Source organism: Centruroides sculpturatus, unplaced genomic scaffold (genome assembly GCF_000671375.1).
Source record: "Centruroides sculpturatus isolate CEXI.00-Female unplaced genomic scaffold, Cexi_2.0 scaffold1026, whole genome shotgun sequence".
Classification (NCBI taxonomy): domain Eukaryota; kingdom Metazoa; phylum Arthropoda; class Arachnida; order Scorpiones; family Buthidae; genus Centruroides; species Centruroides sculpturatus.
The window spans coordinates 183519-204061 of NW_019385283.1; the positions used below are offsets into that span (position 1 = coordinate 183519).

Consider the following 20543-nt stretch of genomic DNA (forward strand, 5'->3'; position numbering starts at 1 on the left):
TTAATGTTTCGATTAATTTTTCCATTCAAACTTATTTTTCGTGTTTAAAGTTCCTTTGGAATAATAATACTTTTATATATGTCGTTTAATAATATATATAATTAAGAGCTCGTTGACAGATAATAGTTGACATTAACTGAGACTTGTAGTAATTTGTGGCAAACTATTTCATCGTGTATTAGAGAGCCAATTCGACATCAGACGTTGTAATAGTAGGTAATTTACTCGCCTCCTTTATTATAAATCATCATTATTTATTAATATTTGGCTTATTTAATGGGTTAGTATGATAAAACTATTCTTTTTACATTACGCATGATGATAATTAGTGGCTAAATTAGTCAATTAAAACGCATATATTCTTTTAAAATTTGGCTCACTTCTTGAATTATTAGTGAGTTTCAAATCTTAAAATAAATGAAAGTTTTAATAATGGATGTGGCTAATTTATTTTCAAATATTACTGTATAACAATATGATATTGTCTCTCCTATAATTAATTATAGGAGAGACAATAAAAACAAAACATTTTAGAATTTGGATCGATTATATTAAGCTAACTATCGAAATTTATGAGACTAAATGCCAGGATATATTGAATTTTTATGTATAAAAATCAAAATGCCCGTTACATAACACAATTGTTATGCATATTATATTACACGTGTGTATTATATATATTATTTTTTAAGATAAATTTAGAATGTTGTTAATTTATTACAAAATATATCAGCTAAAATATCCTTTATTCTTATAATAATGGCTTATGTACCATAAGTAAGAAAATAGCTCTCATTCGTAACCTATTAAAAGATGGGCAAACACAACAGATGGGAAAATATTACATAAAATATTATGAAACAGTCAATTACTTCGTAATATTTCATGTATCAGGTGTGGCTTATCGAATGTTTGACATAAATATATCATTTATAACTATTCGGAATTTGTATATTTGTTAAATATAGCAAATATATTAACCATATTAGGAATAATAAAAAAAACAAAAAAAAATGAAAGTAACGAAGTTTGAATTCATAAATCCGGCTTATATATTTATTTATTTTTAGCTTGATTTTGAAAACGATTTGCTACTTTAGTATAATAATAAATGGTCAGTTTTACATAATATATTGATAAGTAGTTAAACCAAGAAAAAAAAAGAAGCCGTTCAGGTAAAGTAATTGCGTGTAGTTCTATTAAAAAGATATGACATCAATTACCCCGAATATCAATCATAATTAATTGTTCGGAAGCTCACGTCTTAATCATTAATGACAGTGATTGGTTTTGTCGCATAGCTTGGCATATTAATCACCGATTATTTTGAGTAATTTCTAAGTTAAACATACTTCCAAATGTAATTTTTCTATTGTTAAATTGGTTAGAGTTTAATGCCAATTATAATATTTATTTACTGTACTCACGTAAACTTTATATAGTCACGAAAAAAGAGAGGAATGATTCTGCCAAGATATTATTGTTTGCCTGAATAGAAAAACAACCTGATATATTATAATAAATGGTTTTATTATTTATGTATTTTGACCATAAAATGTCAAAATTCATCACGTAACTCGAAGTCACGTAACTAATTAATCTTTCTTAATTTAGGCTGGAAGTATATACTTTAAGTATTTATTATCCATTCTGAATTATATACATACATATATATATATTTTATATTTTTAAAATTTATTTTATGATAAGAAATAATATATAATTTAAACTGTAATTTTCGAAAATATTTTAAGAGATTTATAAGTAAATAAAGGATAAAAACTGGTAGCAGATTAATCGCATTTCAAGGTTGAATATTGCAGAAATTATCAGAAGGTATTACCCAATGAAGAGGATTGTTAAGTTCAATAGGATATAAATTTTAAAATGATAGATAATTATAGAAAATTCCCTTTAAATAATATACCTTGTACTGTAATTGTATAAACTAAAATAAAATTTTCTATAAATAATTATGGTGTAAACGGTTTAATAAAGTAAATATTCTATAAGTACATAGTCTTGTAACAACGATGATTCTATTCTTGAAAGTGAAATTGAAATTTCTTCACAGAACAATTTCTCCTCTCGATTCCTCTAATGAATTCTTTTTTTATTATTAAATTATACGTTTCGTAAAGTGGAAAATTCTTAAAAAAAAAAAATTCTCAAACCCTAAAATTCAAGAAAATTATCATAATTGAATGATTCTTATCATAACTTTTCTACTAAGAAAAAAGAAAAAAATTCATAACAATTGCACTAACCTTGACAGGTTGATCAACTTTACCTTAACTATAAGTAATGTCATAATTTATGCTTGATCTCTCAACTATGCTACATTTATTAGCAACATAATCATTAATTATTATTTTCATGACGAAATTATCTAACAGAGGAATTAGAGGAAAGAAAATTCCACAATCTCTCTTGAACTTTTAAAGGTCGAAAACCCGTTACATGCGATAACTACGCTAGTTTGCCCATGAAAATTATCAGCATAAAACATCGTGTTTCCCTCCCTTTCATATCATTAAAAATTGTTAAAAAGGTAGTTCGAACGATTAGATGGTTAGTGTTAATTTTAACTCTAGTTTTTTTTTTTTAGATAAATTTTATTTTAGCTTAGATATATACAGATTAAATATAATAGTGATTTATATTCAAAATTCTGAGTGGAATTATCTGATAAATTGAATGTTTGTGTAGCACTTAAGATAAAATTGCCATCTGTTATTGTCAATCAAGTTCAATGAAATATTACCGGGCGACCTTGTTGATTTGTCAAATCATTCATTTTCTCTTTCTAATTATTTCACTCCTTTGATCATTTTTCATACAGTATTTAAATCTGCCTATCAAAACCCTCGCCATCTATTGTTAACCGAAGCAACTAATTAATTTAGAAAATTTCTAAATTCTCCATTTAGTTATATTATTTAGCAAAAGATGGCATTGTATTAAATTATTAAAGTAAGTAACATTTGCTTTAATTTTCATCCATTAAAAATAAATAAATATTTATCTTATTATTCAATTATTTTATAAATGGAAGATATTTCGATCGATGAAAATATTTCTGTTGTAAAAAAAAAAAAGCCGAAAAATTTAGCTTTATATCATTAGAAAAAAAAAAATTCGTCTCGACGATAAACTAGATAGGAAAAGAAGTATTTATAATGATAAGTCGTAGCTTAGAGAAAATCGCTAGCGATATTTCATCATTAACAACATTAGAAAAACTTGTTTGTGACGTTGAACATATTTTTTAATTGGCATATTTAGCGTAGACGCGATAAATCGCTGGCGACTTTATTACGTAGCGCGATAAGTCGCGACTGATTTAATAAAACGAATTAAAAAATAATAATTATTATTATTTTCGATTAATTTTAATTAATTTTTCAATGAAATAAATAAAATTCGATTATTAATTTAATCGATCCAAATATTAACACGTGAAACGAGACAATAAAAACATAAAAAAGAGTATTTTAATCGACATTTACGATGATAAAAAAATATACTTTGCTAGATATCAGAATCAGTTAAAAATCAATCATTTTGCGACAGATCTCAGCCGATGTGATAAATTACATTCGATTAATCGCTACTGCTTCGAATTTTTCATGTAACCTAGGCAAATCTATATAGGCTTATATATATATATTTTTTTTCTAATCAAATTAACTGCAAAATAATTTAAAGTATTTCAGTGTAATTTTTATATTTAAAAAAAAAAGAAAAAAAAAAGACAATTTTTAAATGGGTTTATCGGATATTCCAATTGAATGTTGGATAAATTAATTATTAAAATTTTTAATTTTTAATCGATAGATGGAAGCACTTACATAAACGAATTAAAAGGTAGTTTATAAATTGGTAGAATAATTATCGAGAATTGTCGCCTTTAATAATTATATATCCGATGCCAACACACACCTAAACGTAAGAGGGCAGTACTCGAAGCCCTCTCGCATCGAACGATCCAGTCGTGTGTCGGATGCCGTCCAACGGCCAAATGCATCCAGAAAACGCTGGAAGGTGGGTCGAACGTGACGTCGACCGAAGACGTAAGTGGGGATTAACGTAATATCAAAGCGCAAAGAAACGTAAAATGTATTCAAGATGGACAAGCAAGCTTCACGTATACCATGTGCCAAACCTCATACTTCTGTCAGGGAAGCTACTAAGGTGAGGTCAATTTTAAGTAAGCAACAATCGTATATCGCCATTTGTAAATATTAAAAAAAATGTCATATGGGTGTTTATATTACGATTTGTTTTAATTAAATATTATATAATGATTTATCATCCGTTCGATAATTATGTAGGTAGATCGTATCGATTTTACCAGCCTACGTATACATTCCTCTTTTATAATCACGTTAATAAAATGGTTAAGGTAGGTGAATATTATTTAATATTATTCATATTTGTAAAATTTTTGGGTCGAATACAATTGTGCTATTTATCCCGATGCTCTTAAGTTGATTAAGGTTGGATTGGCCTGGTACGCAATACCCTTGTGGTTAATTACGTTTTCGTTATTCTATGGGGGATGGTATAGAATCTGAAATTAACTTTTACCTTCCTGTACGTATAATTATTTTTTAATTATGGATTTTTTTTCCGTTCGGATTGGTCGTAAAGGGATCGGGATGCATATCGGTTCTATATTAAATATTTTGTGGATGATATGAATTTCAGCATGAAGGAGGCTTTCCAGAATTTTTATTATTATTTATAGATCATATTTTTTATCGAAATTTATTGTAGGGTATCAAGATTAGAAGGCGTGTCTTGATAAGAATACAGATGGTTCCGTGTATTTCCAGAAATCGATAAACGTCTAGAAGAAAATAAGTCGAAGAAATGTTTGTAATTTCGTTTTATTCTTATAAAAACTGACATGAAATTTATATTTATATAGTAATCGTCTACTCTTGTAGTAGTATTTTTTTTTCCAGCTAATTTATTTTTTTCGTTGACTCCCACTCTCGAAATTTAAATTTGGTGCCTTATACGAAAGATGTCTCTTATACTTGAGGATCACGTTCCTTGCCAGATGAGGTCTTAACGTGAAGGTTTTACTGATTTAAAAAATAATGATAGAGGCATTAACGTTCGATTTTTATGGAGCCCGATATCGAAAAATGATGATGATAAAATTTTATGATAATTAAATATTTAAATTTTAGTTTAAAAATAGTTATTCGGTCGACTTGATAGAAACGGAGTGTAGTGAATGAAAGCGCGCACACACATCATTTTTATTACCGTATTGTATCTAGTACAGAAACATGGGTGAGAACATAAACATCTTCAAAATGGAAGCTAAGTCCAAATAAGCTAGGAAAAGACGCTTTTGCATTATTATTCAAAGGCATTTCAAATATCGATTCTCTGTTACGCTGATCCAATTATGTCCGCTGTCTTCCTTTATCTGTTGTTTTCTGATGTCTGATACGCGACACCCTTTAAGTCCACTTTTTTTTTTTTTAGCGGTCCAACAGTCGAAAGTGCGGTTTATAATAAACAATCGGGTTGTTAATTGCAGACATGATTTTGCTATTGTCGTATTGATTGATTATATAAGGCTTCTTACACAGAGTTCATTGGAGTCGGGAATGAGGACCAACCCCTGTGAAATTAGGGGGTCGAAAGCTGATTTTATTGTAGCTATAAAATGAGGTTTGGCCAGAAGGAAGATTGTGTAACAGCAATATAATTATTTTTTCTTCTTCTTCTTATTATTATTATANACATATTTTCACAAAATTGTGGAAATAAAATTGTAAAAATAATAATAAAAAAACAGAAATTAACACTTTCAGTAAGAGCCGCATTTGCCTATGCCTGTATACTGTTATTACTTTTAATTCTATTTAAAATCAAAGAATAAGAACTATTTAAGTCTAAGATATTATGTAAATTTTTTCATTTGCATATCATAGAATCAATAGATTTAAATTTTAAAAGAATTTCTAATAGGTTTGTTTTGGAAATGTACAAATTAAACTCATTTTTATTTAATTAGAAAAAAATTACACGGCATTCATTTTCTATTTATTTATTAAGATTATTTTAAGATCTTTAAATTTTAAAGAAAATTAGATGTTTAACTTCGGTTATGATGCGTGATATTGTGTAAAGGGTTAGAAGAAACCGACCATAAACAACACTTTATACGGCATTTCTTATCGAATTCAGTGATACCGACTGTTATTTAGACTGCGTTAAGTTATCAGATACGAAATAACGCTTAACATTTTTTCTTTCTTTTTTTTTTTTTGTTAAGTCTGTAGAAATTCGATGTTTTCGTGAAGATTTTAAAATGCCCTTTCATTTCATTAACATTTTAAAGACATTACAGTGCAGTAAAATTTATTCTTTTCATTTTGTGTAATCTACTTCGCACCATAAAAATTCATTATTCCATAACTTTAATCAGTACGTATTCATCAAGAGAAAATAATTATTATTAAAAAAAATCGTGTTTATATTTTCCATTCATTAATATTCGAAATAAAGTCGAGAGTATTAAGTTTCTAATTTGCATACGCAATAATTAAAGAAGGTCGAATTTTTAATTTACTTTGGTGAAGTCTGGAATGTTTCCAATTTATTTACCCATTAAGAATTAGATGAAAATTTAGAAGCAGAAAAAGTAAAATAATTAATAAGCGTAAAGAATTTAAAGCCTAATCTTGTGTGAATTTCGATACGAATTGTAAAATGATACTCACCCGTAAGATCTTTTTCTTTCTCATTTTCACTTTGACTAATGATTACAATGGATAAAAGGATAGAGAGATATAAAACTATCAAGTTGAAAGTATACATATGATGATCTTTCTACGTTCGGAAAGACTGGAGTTTTAACTTCTCTGATACCTGTCACTTTAATCTTATCTTAGTGGTGTAAAGGTTGCTTTACATTGTGCGGATTCGTCAGAAAGTACCAATTTCACATTTATAACGTAATTATCTACCATTTTGTTTAATTAAATACGTCATTTCATTAGCAATTCGAATAGATTGGTTTAAAAGAGAGAATTAAAGAAACTTTTAATGTTTCGATTAATTTTTCCATTCAAACTTATTTTTCGTGTTTAAAGTTCCTTTGGAATAATAATACTTTTATATATGTCGTTTAATAATATATATAATTAAGAGCTCGTTGACAGATAATAGTTGACATTAACTGAGACTTGTAGTAATTTGTGGCAAACTATTTCATCGTGTATTAGAGAGCCAATTCGACATCAGACGTTGTAATAGTAGGTAATTTACTCGCCTCCTTTATTATAAATCATCATTATTTATTAATATTTGGCTTATTTAATGGGTTAGTATGATAAAACTATTCTTTTTACATTACGCATGATGATAATTAGTGGCTAAATTAGTCAATTAAAACGCATATATTCTTTTAAAATTTGGCTCAATTCTTGAATTATTAGTGAGTTTCAAATCTTAAAATAAATGAAAGTTTTAATAATGGATGTGGCTAATTTATTTTCAAATATTACTGTATAACAATATGATATTGTCTCTCCTATAATTAATTATAGGAGAGACAATAAAAACAAAACATTTTAGAATTTGGATCGATTATATTAAGCTAACTATCGAAATTTATGAGACTAAATGCCAGGATATATTGAATTTTTATGTATAAAAATCAAAATGCCCGTTACATAACACAATTGTTATGCATATTATATTACACGTGTGTATTATATATATTATTTTTTAAGATAAATTTAGAATGTTGTTAATTTATTACAAAATATATCAGCTAAAATATCCTTTATTCTTATAATAATGGCTTATGTACCATAAGTAAGAAAATAGCTCTCATTCGTAACCTATTAAAAGAATGGGCAAACACAACAGATGGGAAAATATTACATAAAATATTATGAAACAGTCAATTACTTCGTAATATTTCATGTATCAGGTGTGGCTTATCGAATGTTTGACATAAATATATCATTTATAACTATTCGGAATTTGTATATTTGTTAAATATAGCAAATATATTAACCATATTAGGAATAATAAAAAAAACAAAAAAAAATGAAAGTAACGAAGTTTGAATTCATAAATCCGGCTTATATATTTATTTATTTTTAGCTTGATTTTGAAAACGATTTGCTACTTTAGTATAATAATAAATGGTCAGTTTTACATAATATATTGATAAGTAGTTAAACCAAGAAAAAAAAAGAAGCCGTTCAGGTAAAGTAATTGCGTGTAGTTCTATTAAAAAGATATGACATCAATTACCCCGAATATCAATCATAATTAATTGTTCGGAAGCTCACGTCTTAATCATTAATGACAGTGATTGGTTTTGTCGCATAGCTTGGCATATTAATCACCGATTATTTTGAGTAATTTCTAAGTTAAACATACTTCCAAATGTAATTTTTCTATTGTTAAATTGGTTAGAGTTTAATGCCAATTATAATATTTATTTACTGTACTCACGTAAACTTTATATAGTCACGAAAAAAGAGAGGAATGATTCTGCCAAGATATTATTGTTTGCCTGAATAGAAAAACAACCTGATATATTATAATAAATGGTTTTATTATTTATGTATTTTGACCATAAAATGTCAAAATTCATCACGTAACTCGAAGTCACGTAACTAATTAATCTTTCTTAATTTAGGCTGGAAGTATATACTTTAAGTATTTATTATCCATTCTGAATTATATACATACATACATACATATATATACAAACCCTAAAATTCAAGAAAATTATCATAATTGAATGATTCTTATCATAACTTTTCTACTAAGAAAAAAGAAAAAAATTCATAACAATTGCACTAACCTTGACAGGTTGATCAACTTTACCTTAACTATAAGTAATGTCATAATTTATGCTTGATCTCTCAACTATACTACATTTATTAGCAACATAATCATTAATTATTATTTTCATGACGAAATTATCTAACAGAGGAATTAGAGGAAAGAAAATTCCACAATCTCTCTTGAACTTTTAAAGGTCGAAAACCCGTTACATGCGATAACTACGCTAGTTTGCCCATGAAAATTATCAGCATAAAACATCGTGTTTCCCTCCCTTTCATATCATTAAAAATTGTTAAAAAGGTAGTTCGAACGATTAGATGGTTAGTGTTAATTTTAACTCTAGTTTTTTTTTTTTAGATAAATTTTATTTTAGCTTAGATATATAGAGATTAAATATAATAGTGATTTATATTCAAAATTCTGAGTGGAATTATCTGATAAATTGAATGTTTGTGTAGCACTTAAGATAAAATTGCCATCTGTTATTGTCAATCAAGTTCAATGAAATATTACCGGGCGACCTTGTTGATTTGTCAAATCATTCATTTTCTCTTTCTAATTATTTCACTCCTTTGATCATTTTTCATACAGTATTTAAATCTGTCTATCAAAACCCTCGCCATCTATTGTTAACCGAAGCAACTAATTAATTTAGAAAATTTCTAAATTCTCCATTTAGTTATATTATTTAGCAAAAGATGGCATTGTATTAAATTATTAAAGTAAGTAACATTTGCTTTAATTTTCATCCATTAAAAATAAATAAATATTTATCTTATTATTCAATTATTTTATAAATGGAAGATATTTCGATCGATGAAAATATTTCTGTTGTAAAAAAAAAAAAGCCGAAAAATTTAGCTTTATATCATTAGAAAAAAAAAAATTCGTCTCGACGATAAACTAGATAGGAAAAGAAGTATTTATAATGATAAGTCGTAGCTTAGAGAAAATCGCTAGCGATATTTCATCATTAACAACATTAGAAAAACTTGTTTGTGACGTTGAACATATTTTTTAATTGGCATATTTAGCGTAGACGCGATAAATCGCTGGCGACTTTATTACGTAGCGCGATAAGTCGCGACTGATTTAATAAAACGAATTAAAAAATAATAATTATTATTATTTTCGATTAATTTTAATTAATTTTTCAATGAAATAAATAAAATTCGATTATTAATTTAATCGATCCAAATATTAACACGTGAAACGAGACAATAAAAACATAAAAAAGAGTATTTTAATCGACATTTACGATGATAAAAAAATATACTTTGCTAGATATCAGAATCAGTTAAAAATCAATCATTTTGCGACAGATCTCAGCCGATGTGATAAATTACATTCGATTAATCGCTACTGCTTCGAATTTTTCATGTAACCTAGGCAAATCTATATAGGCTTATATATATATATATTTTTTTCTAATCAAATTAACTGCAAAATAATTTAAAGTATTTCAGTGTAATTTTTATATTTAAAAAAAAAAGAAAAAAAAAAGACAATTTTTAAATGGGTTTATCGGATATTCCAATTGAATGTTGGATAAATTAATTATTAAAATTTTTAATTTTTAATCGATAGATGGAAGCACTTACATAAACGAATTAAAAGGTAGTTTATAAATTGGTAGAATAATTATCGAGAATTGTCGCCTTTAATAATTATATATCCGATGCCAACACACACCTAAACGTAAGAGGGCAGTACTCGAAGCCCTCTCGCATCGAACGATCCAGTCGTGTGTCGGATGCCGTCCAACGGCCAAATGCATCCAGAAAACGCTGGAAGGTGGGTCGAACGTGACGTCGACCGAAGACGTAAGTGGGGATTAACGTAATATCAAAGCGCAAAGAAACGTAAAATGTATTCAAGATGGACAAGCAAGCTTCACGTATACCATGTGCCAAACCTCATACTTCTGTCAGGGAAGCTACTAAGGTGAGGTCAATTTTAAGTAAGCAACAATCGTATATCGCCATTTGTAAATATTAAAAAAAAAATGTCATATGGATGTTTATATTACGATTTGTTTTAATTAAATATTATATAATGATTTATCATCCGTTCGATAATTATGTAGGTAGATCGTATCGATTTTACCAGCCTACGTATACATTCCTCTTTTATAATCACGTTAATAAAATGGTTAAGGTAGGTGAATATTATTTAATATTATTCATATTTGTAAAATTTTTGGGTCGAATACAATTGTGCTATTTATCCCGATGCTCTTAAGTTGATTAAGGTTGGATTGGCCTGGTACGCAATACCCTTGTGGTTAATTACGTTTTCGTTATTCTATGGGGGATGGTATAGAATCTGAAATTAACTTTTACCTTCCTGTACGTATAATTATTTTTTAATTATGGATTTTTTTTCCGTTCGGATTGGTCGTAAAGGGATCGGGATGCATATCGGTTCTATATTAAATATTTTGTGGATGATATGAATTTCAGCATGAAGGAGGCTTTCCAGAATTTTTATTATTATTTATAGATCATATTTTTTATCGAAATTTATTGTAGGGTATCAAGATTAGAAGGCGTGTCTTGATAAGAATACAGATGGTTCCGTGTATTTCCAGAAATCGATAAACGTCTAGAAGAAAATAAGTCGAAGAAATGTTTGTAATTTCGTTTTATTCTTATAAAAACTGACATGAAATTTATATTTATATAGTAATCGTCTACTCTTGTAGTAGTATTTTTTTTCCAGCTAATTTATTTTTTTCGTTGACTCCCACTCTCGAAATTTAAATTTGGTGCCTTATACGAAAGATGTCTCTTATACTTGAGGATCACGTTCCTTGCCAGATGAGGTCTTAACGTGAAGGTTTTACTGATTTAAAAAATAATGATAGAGGCATTAACGTTCGATTTTTATGGAGCCCGATATCGAAAAATGATGATGATAAAATTTTATGATAATTAAATATTTAAATTTTAGTTTAAAAATAGTTATTCGGTCGACTTGATAGAAACGGAGTGTAGTGAATGAAAGCGCGCACACACATCATTTTTATTACCGTATTGTATCTAGTACAGAAACATGGGTGAGAACATAAACATCTTCAAAATGGAAGCTAAGTCCAAATAAGCTAGGAAAAGACGCTTTTGCATTATTATTCAAAGGCATTTCAAATATCGATTCTCTGTTACGCTGATCCAATTATGTCCGCTGTCTTCCTTTATCTGTTGTTTTCTGATGTCTGATACGCGACACCCTTTAAGTCCACTTTTTTTTTTTTTTAGCGGTCCAACAGTCGAAAGTGCGGTTTATAATAAACAATCGGGTTGTTAATTGCAGACATGATTTTGCTATTGTCGTATTGATTGATTATATAAGGCTTCTTACACAGAGTTCATTGGAGTCGGGAATGAGGACCAACCCCTGTGAAATTAGGGGGTCGAAAGCTGATTTTATTGTAGCTATAAAATGAGGTTTGGACAGAAGGAAGATTGTGTAACAGCAATATAATTATTTTTTCTTCTTCTTCTTATTATTATTATACTGTTTAACCATCATATTTTTACGTGTTAATAATATTACTGTTTTACAATGGAAATTATAGAATACTTTTAAAATATTTATTTTCGACGATAATTTTAAATAATTAGTTTTAAATTTAATAGTAAAATGTTTAATGTTTCCTATTTTAGTCTTAGAAATAGCAGTTTTTTTATTTCATTTGTCACAATAACATAAATTAAATGTTTTTAACATGATGTTATCCACTATAAAAAAAATATTTTTTAAACAATAATAAATCTTTAATTCAATTTTATATTTAATTAGCCTATAAATATTTTAAAGCAACCCTTTTATAGTAATAATTCTCTCTACAGTTCATTAGAATGAGTGTTACTCTATAATCAAAACATTAATATACTTTAATTAAATCATGAATAACAATCTTTATCTACAAATGCTTGCAATATTTTTTAAAATTTTAGAAATAAAAAAAATGAATAAAAGAAATGTAAAAATAATTTTTTTCTTGAAAATTCAACATTATTTTTATGAAAATTTGTGTATGAATTAAATAAATCATTCATACTTTTTCCTTATTTTAAAGCATTTTCTTTAATATGCTGCTCTAAAAATGAACATTTATAAATTATAATATAATGGTAAGCATAATATTTAACAAAAATAAACATTGCATATAATTATCTCATATATGGAAACTTGAATTATTGTTTGAATTAATGTTGTGGCAAATGCTTTACGATTACTTATCAAAACTGAGTGCGTGACTGATTTGTGTGTGCAGACACGCGTTAGACTCTCGAAACTCAAATCATCACTCGAATACCAATTGGCCCATTAAATTAATACGACAATAGATAGTGCTGTTGACTACGTAAGTACCAATTAGTTATTGATATAAGAAGAATAAAGTCATTTTTCCTTCATACCAATGGAGTAAAACACTTCTATGATTCTGTCAGTCTAAAGAGGAAGAACTCGTCGAGAGATAAAATTTCAAACGCTGCAGTCCATTCATTTTCTACTAGGAATATAAAACTGATCAATCTCTTTTTCCTCCTCTTTTTTTCTTTATGTATTAAAAAGTTGAATTCGTTTAATACAGTGAATACACGAAAATGGGGCAATATCTTAAGAAATGAAACCGAGTGAAGGATTATTTTGGACTCTCCTTAGTCTCGCAATCGATATTCTCCTCTTCGACCATAAATCAGAACCAAAAACCATGCAGGAGGAGCGAAAACCTTAGTCAATATTAGTTCTTCGTTTCAATGTGTTGAATTAAGTTGCATTGAGAACAGGAAAATTTCGCAATTCTTGTTTTCTTAACTTAAAAATAATATATTCAAGGAAAAAAATTACTAAAACACTTTTTTCAATGTTCAGTAAATCACTGATTTAACGGGTATCTAAATTCACAAACTATTTAATTAATAAATAAAAAAAATAAAGACGAATTTGTGAACTATAACAGCGATTAAAACTCGAAAAATATATATATATTTTTCGAGTTTTTTACATTTTTTTAATAATCTAAACAAGAAGTGAATGAAATTTAAATTTCTTAATTAAAAAAAAATTTTTTTAGAGTTAATTCAATATATTATAATTTTTTCTAATTAAAATTTTGTCATTTTAGTTATTCATTTTATCAGCAGATGGCGATGTCGTTGAGAATGGGGGGGGGTTAAAAATTAACTAAAGATTAATGCTGGGTACTTCAGAAAGTGCGAATATATTCTGTTTACTTTCTCTCAAGAATGAAAAATTAACTTTACCGTTTTTTATCGTTTCTTCATCCAGTTTTGACAAGCTAAAAATATTAATTTCAAAATTGGATAAATATCAGTCAGATTAACGATGCGGGATTGGTGCTGAGGCTTTAAAAAAAACCCCTTCTGAGGGAAGAAAAACTTAATAATGATCTCAATTGAAAATTTGAGCTCCTAGTAACTTGTCGGTTTGCAAGAAGAAGAAGAAGAAAAAAAAAAAGGATGTAACCGGAGAATCTTGTTAGGACGTTCTTTTTCTTACGATTTTCTACGTTTTGTATCTCTGAAAGACCTTCAACAATGTAAATTTGAGAGAAAAATGTAAGCCGTAAGCGTTATTCAGGAAGACATTTTGAAAGTTATTTTGGTCTGAGAAAATTGGTCTCACAGTTGGCATCTTTAAAATTAGAGGTTATTTTGAATAGGTCACGACTCGTTAAACTATTGACCTCTTGTGATTCATAAAAACTTGTAGATGAATTATGTGAAAGCATGAAAACTAGTCGTATTAGACGGTTAATTTCTCTAACTTGTTAAATTATGCATAATTCATATTTTGTTTGTAATAGGTCAACGATGTCGTAGAAATATTTAGCTTTTAAAAAGTCTTTAAACCTGGGGAGAAAAAAGTAATTATTTTTTTTATTCGAAAACACGTGTTTTAATTTTAATGTTAATTCAGTTAAATTCTTAGTTAACAGAAGTTAAAGTATTCAGGAAATGAGCAAGATGCCAGCATTAATGGGAGGTTTTTTAAAGACGAATGTTACCAAACACTCCACCATTAACGTTATTGACTTTTTAACAAAGCAGAAACAAAATTAAAACACTCTTAAAATATTTTCTAAAGTCAAAAACATCACAATTTCCTTGTTTAATCGAAATTAATTTTTACATCCACTTTCTTCTTAAACATAAACTTTTTTAATGGCTTCCCTTATCTAGTCACTTCCTATCCTTAATGGAATTAAATACAAACAAAACTTAATCCTATTATTGGTTAAAAATGTAATATTTTATATTTTTAAAGTAGACAATTTATAGAAGGAAAAAATAATAATAATATTTCAGATACTAAGTTACGTTACAAACAGTTGTTATGTGAAATATCAATCGTTAATGTCCCCCTCGCCATATGATGTTCTTCCTGTATCAGCAGACATGCTGACTACCTGCATTTATCGTTATCTACCCGTTCTGATTCGGGGGGATGCATCTGCGGGGTAAAAGCCTTCCCCGAATGATAGTTCTTACGGGAATGGTCGTTGTGGAAGCAACACAAGTACGGCTATTGTCCAAAATGTGTCTCCAACCTGAAGAGGAATGGCTTTTTTCCGACATCAAGTGCTTGATGGGTGAAGGGGGATAAGAAAAAAAAAATGTTTATTCTTTCTTTATTTTGTCTACCTGATACTATACGATATTTCTGTACTCATTTCAAGTATCACTTAGGAGTTATTTTTGAACTGTTTTAACTATTTAACAATTATAACCTTCTGCCCTTTATTAAATGAATGATAAATAAGCACGACAATTTTGGACTGAGTTTGCTTTAAATGTTGAAAATAATTTTATTTTGTTTTTTAATTATTGATTTAGTTATTTTTATTTATTTAATCATAACGCAATTGTTAAAGATTTATCTTTCGTCGAGAGATAAAATTTCAAACGCTGCAGNCTAAATTAAAATTAAAGAAATAATATTTTTTAATAAACAACCAAAAATGCATTAAGTTTCAAGGAGATGTAAAAAAATGATTGTAAGGAGGAAGAAAATTTTAATAAATTAATTAGCAAAATAACTCTTTAATCGATTATTTGTACTAATTTAAATGCATTAAATAAATTGATTAAAGTTTATATCACATTAGATATAAGTTTTGTTGAAAAGGAATAAAGCATTGATGCATTTTAGGTTCTTAGACAGGAAATTACATCAATTGAATTCATCCAGAAAGTTGTCTAACTTGCTTGAGTTGTAGAAATAACTATTTCTTATTACATAAATAATTAAAACATTTATTCATCTGTAATAAGAAAAAAAAATAGTTAAAATGTATCAAAGGAAGAAGAAAAACGTTAATTTATGCACACCATCCTTAATTACCTGGAGATCGGTGTGAATAATTGATTATGTTTACAGGGCCGTTGTATAGCCTAAGTTAAGAGCTGAATTTCCAAATTAACAGCATGTTAACATTTCCTGAAGTAGATTTTTCATGCGTAAAAGATTGTAAAAATTTACATTCCGGTGTACTTTCGATTTTTCACTTTTGCCTGAAACGAATTCTTTTGCGTGTTTTAAGGTTATTAAAGCGGTTAGTTATGGCTTTTGAAGGATATTTTATAGCTATAAATGATATTTACGGATAATTTTCAGGACAATTCAGATAATGTAAATTAGAAGTAGCAGAAAAATATTTGAAAATCCTTGTTCTTTGGCCTTGAAGATTACGTGGGAAGATTTATTAAGTTTAATTGTGTAAGGAGTAAATAGCTTTTTGTTTTTAAAAGATATTTTAAGAATTTCGCTACTAATTTTATACCCTTAAAAGTAAATAGATAAGACGTATAATGAGAAAACAGCTTTTCTAATGATACAGGAAGGAAGCCAAATTTTATAAAGCGTTGGTGAAATATATGAAACGTGGACTAAAGTAAAACATTACAAGGAGACTTAATAATGAAAAAGAATTAAAAACATGAATACACAACAGAAAAAATTATATTTCTGTCATTGAAGTTTGTTATCTGTTAATGATGCTTTAGAGTAATTTTATTCTTTTAATAAGTTAGTTACATTCTATATTCGAATAATAAATCTAATGTAAGAGAAATTATCAATTTAGTATGCTCGTTAGTAGACTAAATCTACTAAATTTTAAATCTTTTATAATTAGTGAGAATTAGAGAAAGAAGCAAAATCACCTTTTGATCAAATAAAATTGACACTGTGAAATCTATTTGGGAGAAAATTTAAGGTAGATGCGAAAGGGAGAAAATCAAAATTTAATACATTGGTAAGGAGAAAATTAAGTTAAGTTGGTAGAAATTGGATGAAGATTGTAAAGAGAGAATCCATTTTGATTGTAAATTCGGATTAGGCTACAGAAGTTTCGAGGCAGAAAAAAAAATTATTAATATATAGTAAAAAATCAATTACGAGTATAAAAAACACCGAAATATTTCTAGATTAGTCATTTTGTCTGCGATGAAATCCGGTCAACGTCCTGCACAACTAAATTGAATCCTGGCTTTCATCTGATAGTAGGAGTGGGAACGAGCCCCACGCTTGATGAGGTTAAATGGCTTACAAATACTTCATATAATCGCCCGGACACCATAATAATTCTACAGTTTTTTGAGTACTTCAGACATTCTCCCCCCCCACTCTTTACCTGACTCAGCATATTACCGCGAAAGACGTTTGACGAAGGGGGAAGGCAGCAAAAATGCATTCTGGTCGAGTGTGGTTCAAGCCTGACTCAACTGTGGCCTTGTACTGTATTTTAAAGTGATGTCATTACTCATCATCTGCGGGTAAGCAACGATTTCCTCCTCCCAATTTTGCTGCAATTGCTTCCAGCTATCACGTGATTACTTCGCATTGGCTTTTCACGAAGCAGCTCTAATGAGAGTATGCCTCATATTATTGTTTCTGTGATTAGCTTAGGCTGCAGACAAGATGGTTGCCAGGTCTAAGATACCAAAATGGGCTCTCTGTGGACCGAGGGGTAGACAGGTAATTATCCTCACATCTGTTCATTTTCTAAGTAATTACGCTAAATAAACACTTTACAAACTGATTACTTTGAGTATATGCCATAATACAAATTGACATAATTCTAATATATTGAACATCTTCATTGAATACTCGTAAGCTTAAGCTAAAGGTTTGTTTTTTCTTTATTTTCGTGACGTAACATCGATTACTAGAGAAATTTAGCATAAAAAATGATGGCATGTGTCATAAAATGGTGCAAGTAACAATGTAATAATGTCATTGCTTAACCGGAAAAAGTGTATTGTGTTAGAATGCAACTTCCGGAGTCTTTGGTAGAATTTACAGATGTGAAACCATGCCTGTATAAATCCCATGCCACATTTCATATATGGTAATTATAGTTGTTTCCAGGTCGATAAACAATCTCCAATGATTATTTATGCACTTTCATTTACATAATGAAGCTCAGGAAGGGTGATACGAATAGTGGAAGGATTGGAACACTGGAAAATAGATTCATGTTAGTATGAAACAGAATAACACTATAATAATAAATTACATTACGTACTGTGATTAAAGTTGTCGAAGTTTAAAATATCTTTAATTACATTTTTGTAAGTGTTACAAACTGTAAAAATCGTAGTTTTTTTTCAAATTAGAGCATTTACGTTGCTGAATGTTTATAAAAATAGCTTTAGAAAAAAGGATTTCTAGTTTTATTATCAAGGGAAAGCTACTCTTGATACGTAGTTCCGGCTGAAAAAAGTTTAAAAATTTGACCAGTCCGTAGACTGGTTCTAAGAAAGTTGGATCCTGTTTTGACTTTTATAGTTGGAATGTAATTACATAATTACATTTATAATGAATTTAATAAGTAAAATTACCGTTTCTTATTGTTATTTTGTCTTGCTTAAGGTTATAAAGATGAAAAAATTTAATTGAGTAATTTTCTGTAATTACAATGTGTAAAGCGAACTGTTTTATGTAAACATAGCCACGAAGATAATACCTAGAAAATAATACTTTTTTAAAAAATCTTATTTGCTTTCTTTTAAAAGAATATTAATAGTAATTTTTCTATAATTAAACCAAATATAATTTATTTTAAAAAAATATTACTTTAATATCAATTATAAGTTAACAGAAGAATAAAATGTTTAATAATGTACGCAAACCATTAACCTGTTTCAGGATAGTTTAAAGATATTTGTGACCTTTGAATTCAGTACAATTTTTTTTAAAACTTATTACGAACTTGCCTTATTTTATTGTATAATATAAAACTCTATTAATCTAATAATAATATATATTAACAATAAACTAACAAGTTATTTCCCTATCGCTATATCTCATACAGGTTTTATTATCAAGTACTTATGAATAAATAAATAAATATATATCAAAAATTCCTGTTTTTTTTTTAATGATCAAAAATGAGTTTTTATACTTTACTTGTAAAGAAAAATAGAAATGGACACACCTTAATTAATCGTAGGTGTGGAGAAAGGAAATCAACTATTGATGCATTACGTTCGCCCTTGGTTAGGAAAACCAAATAAGGCTGTTTCCTTTAAAACAAAAGTTGAATGTTCTCTTTTAGCCTATTGGGAAGATGCACTTCGATCAGGTTGGTTTCTTTACTCATTAAAATTTCAATTTTTAAATTATATTTCTCATCTCTGATCATTAGTTTTTCATTTTTGAAACTCTAACAGACAAGCCATAAGAATTAAAAAAGATATTTTATTTAATATGTTTCTTCAATGAACTGGATCTTTTAATGTCTTTTATTAGTTACAAAAGCCTTAATTGTATTACAGTACTAGCATACAAATACCTTTTGTACTATAAAACTATACTTTTTACTTTAAAGTAGAATAGTTTAGTTCTAAAGCTTTTAAAATGAAATAAAATCTTAATTTTAGATCTGTTTTATCATATCGTTATAATAAAACTTTATTTTTTTTTTTATGTTCACTTTGTTTTATGTGAATAAATTAAGGCTTCCGTATCGCGTGAAAGCCTAACATTTTGTCACGTAAGCTAATCAGATATCCCCCTAGCTCTGGGAAATCTGCCTTTCATGCTATTAATCCTATCTACTCCTATAAAAAGTTAAGTTAATAGTCGACCAAAATCGATGCCAGTCACGAGAACAATAGCTTAATCTTGTTTAAAAAATTTTCCTATGGTAACACAGTTGAAATTACTTTTTTATTACTAAATTAACATCTCTAAACGTCTAAGTTTCTGTACTAATTTAAATTTATCCAAAATAATTAGTTATAATTTCACGTGACATTTTTCTTATTTACCTTATTATAATTAATTTCAAAATATTTTCCATTGTCCAATGGGTGTTCCGTTTTCTATCACGTGATTATAATTATAAAGCGATTAATTTAAAAATTAGAATCTCATTGGATAATTAGTATCACATGATTAATCTACCGACTCCTATTTGTTACGGATAGTAGCAGTTAAAATTAATTTGTATCAGCCGTTATAAATTTAATTATGTTATAATTAGCAAATTTTATTAATATTTTTAAAAAAAAATAAGCGATAGAAAAAAAAAATTACGTGCCCAGATGTCAATTAACGATCGGTTTTTTTAATACATAGAAAAACACTAACACGTGATGACTGTTACCCGAATTGATACTTTTTAAATATTTATAAAAACTAATAGAGCAAAAAAAAAAAAAAAAATA

The 20543-nt window shown here is 27.8% G+C and overlaps 1 protein-coding gene across 1 annotated transcript in view; it reads left to right on the forward strand.

Moving 5' to 3' along the window:
• The first annotated feature begins 10921 nt into the window (after nt 1-10921).
• Nucleotides 10922-20543, forward strand: part of LOC111637151 (neuron navigator 3-like) — a 64291-nt gene continuing 54669 nt past the window's right edge. The window contains exon 1 of the mRNA XM_023382572.1: nt 10922-10995. Within this exon, the coding sequence (XP_023238340.1) occupies nt 10987-10995 (9 nt within the window). The 5' untranslated portion in view covers nt 10922-10986. The remainder of the gene's footprint in view (nt 10996-20543) is intronic.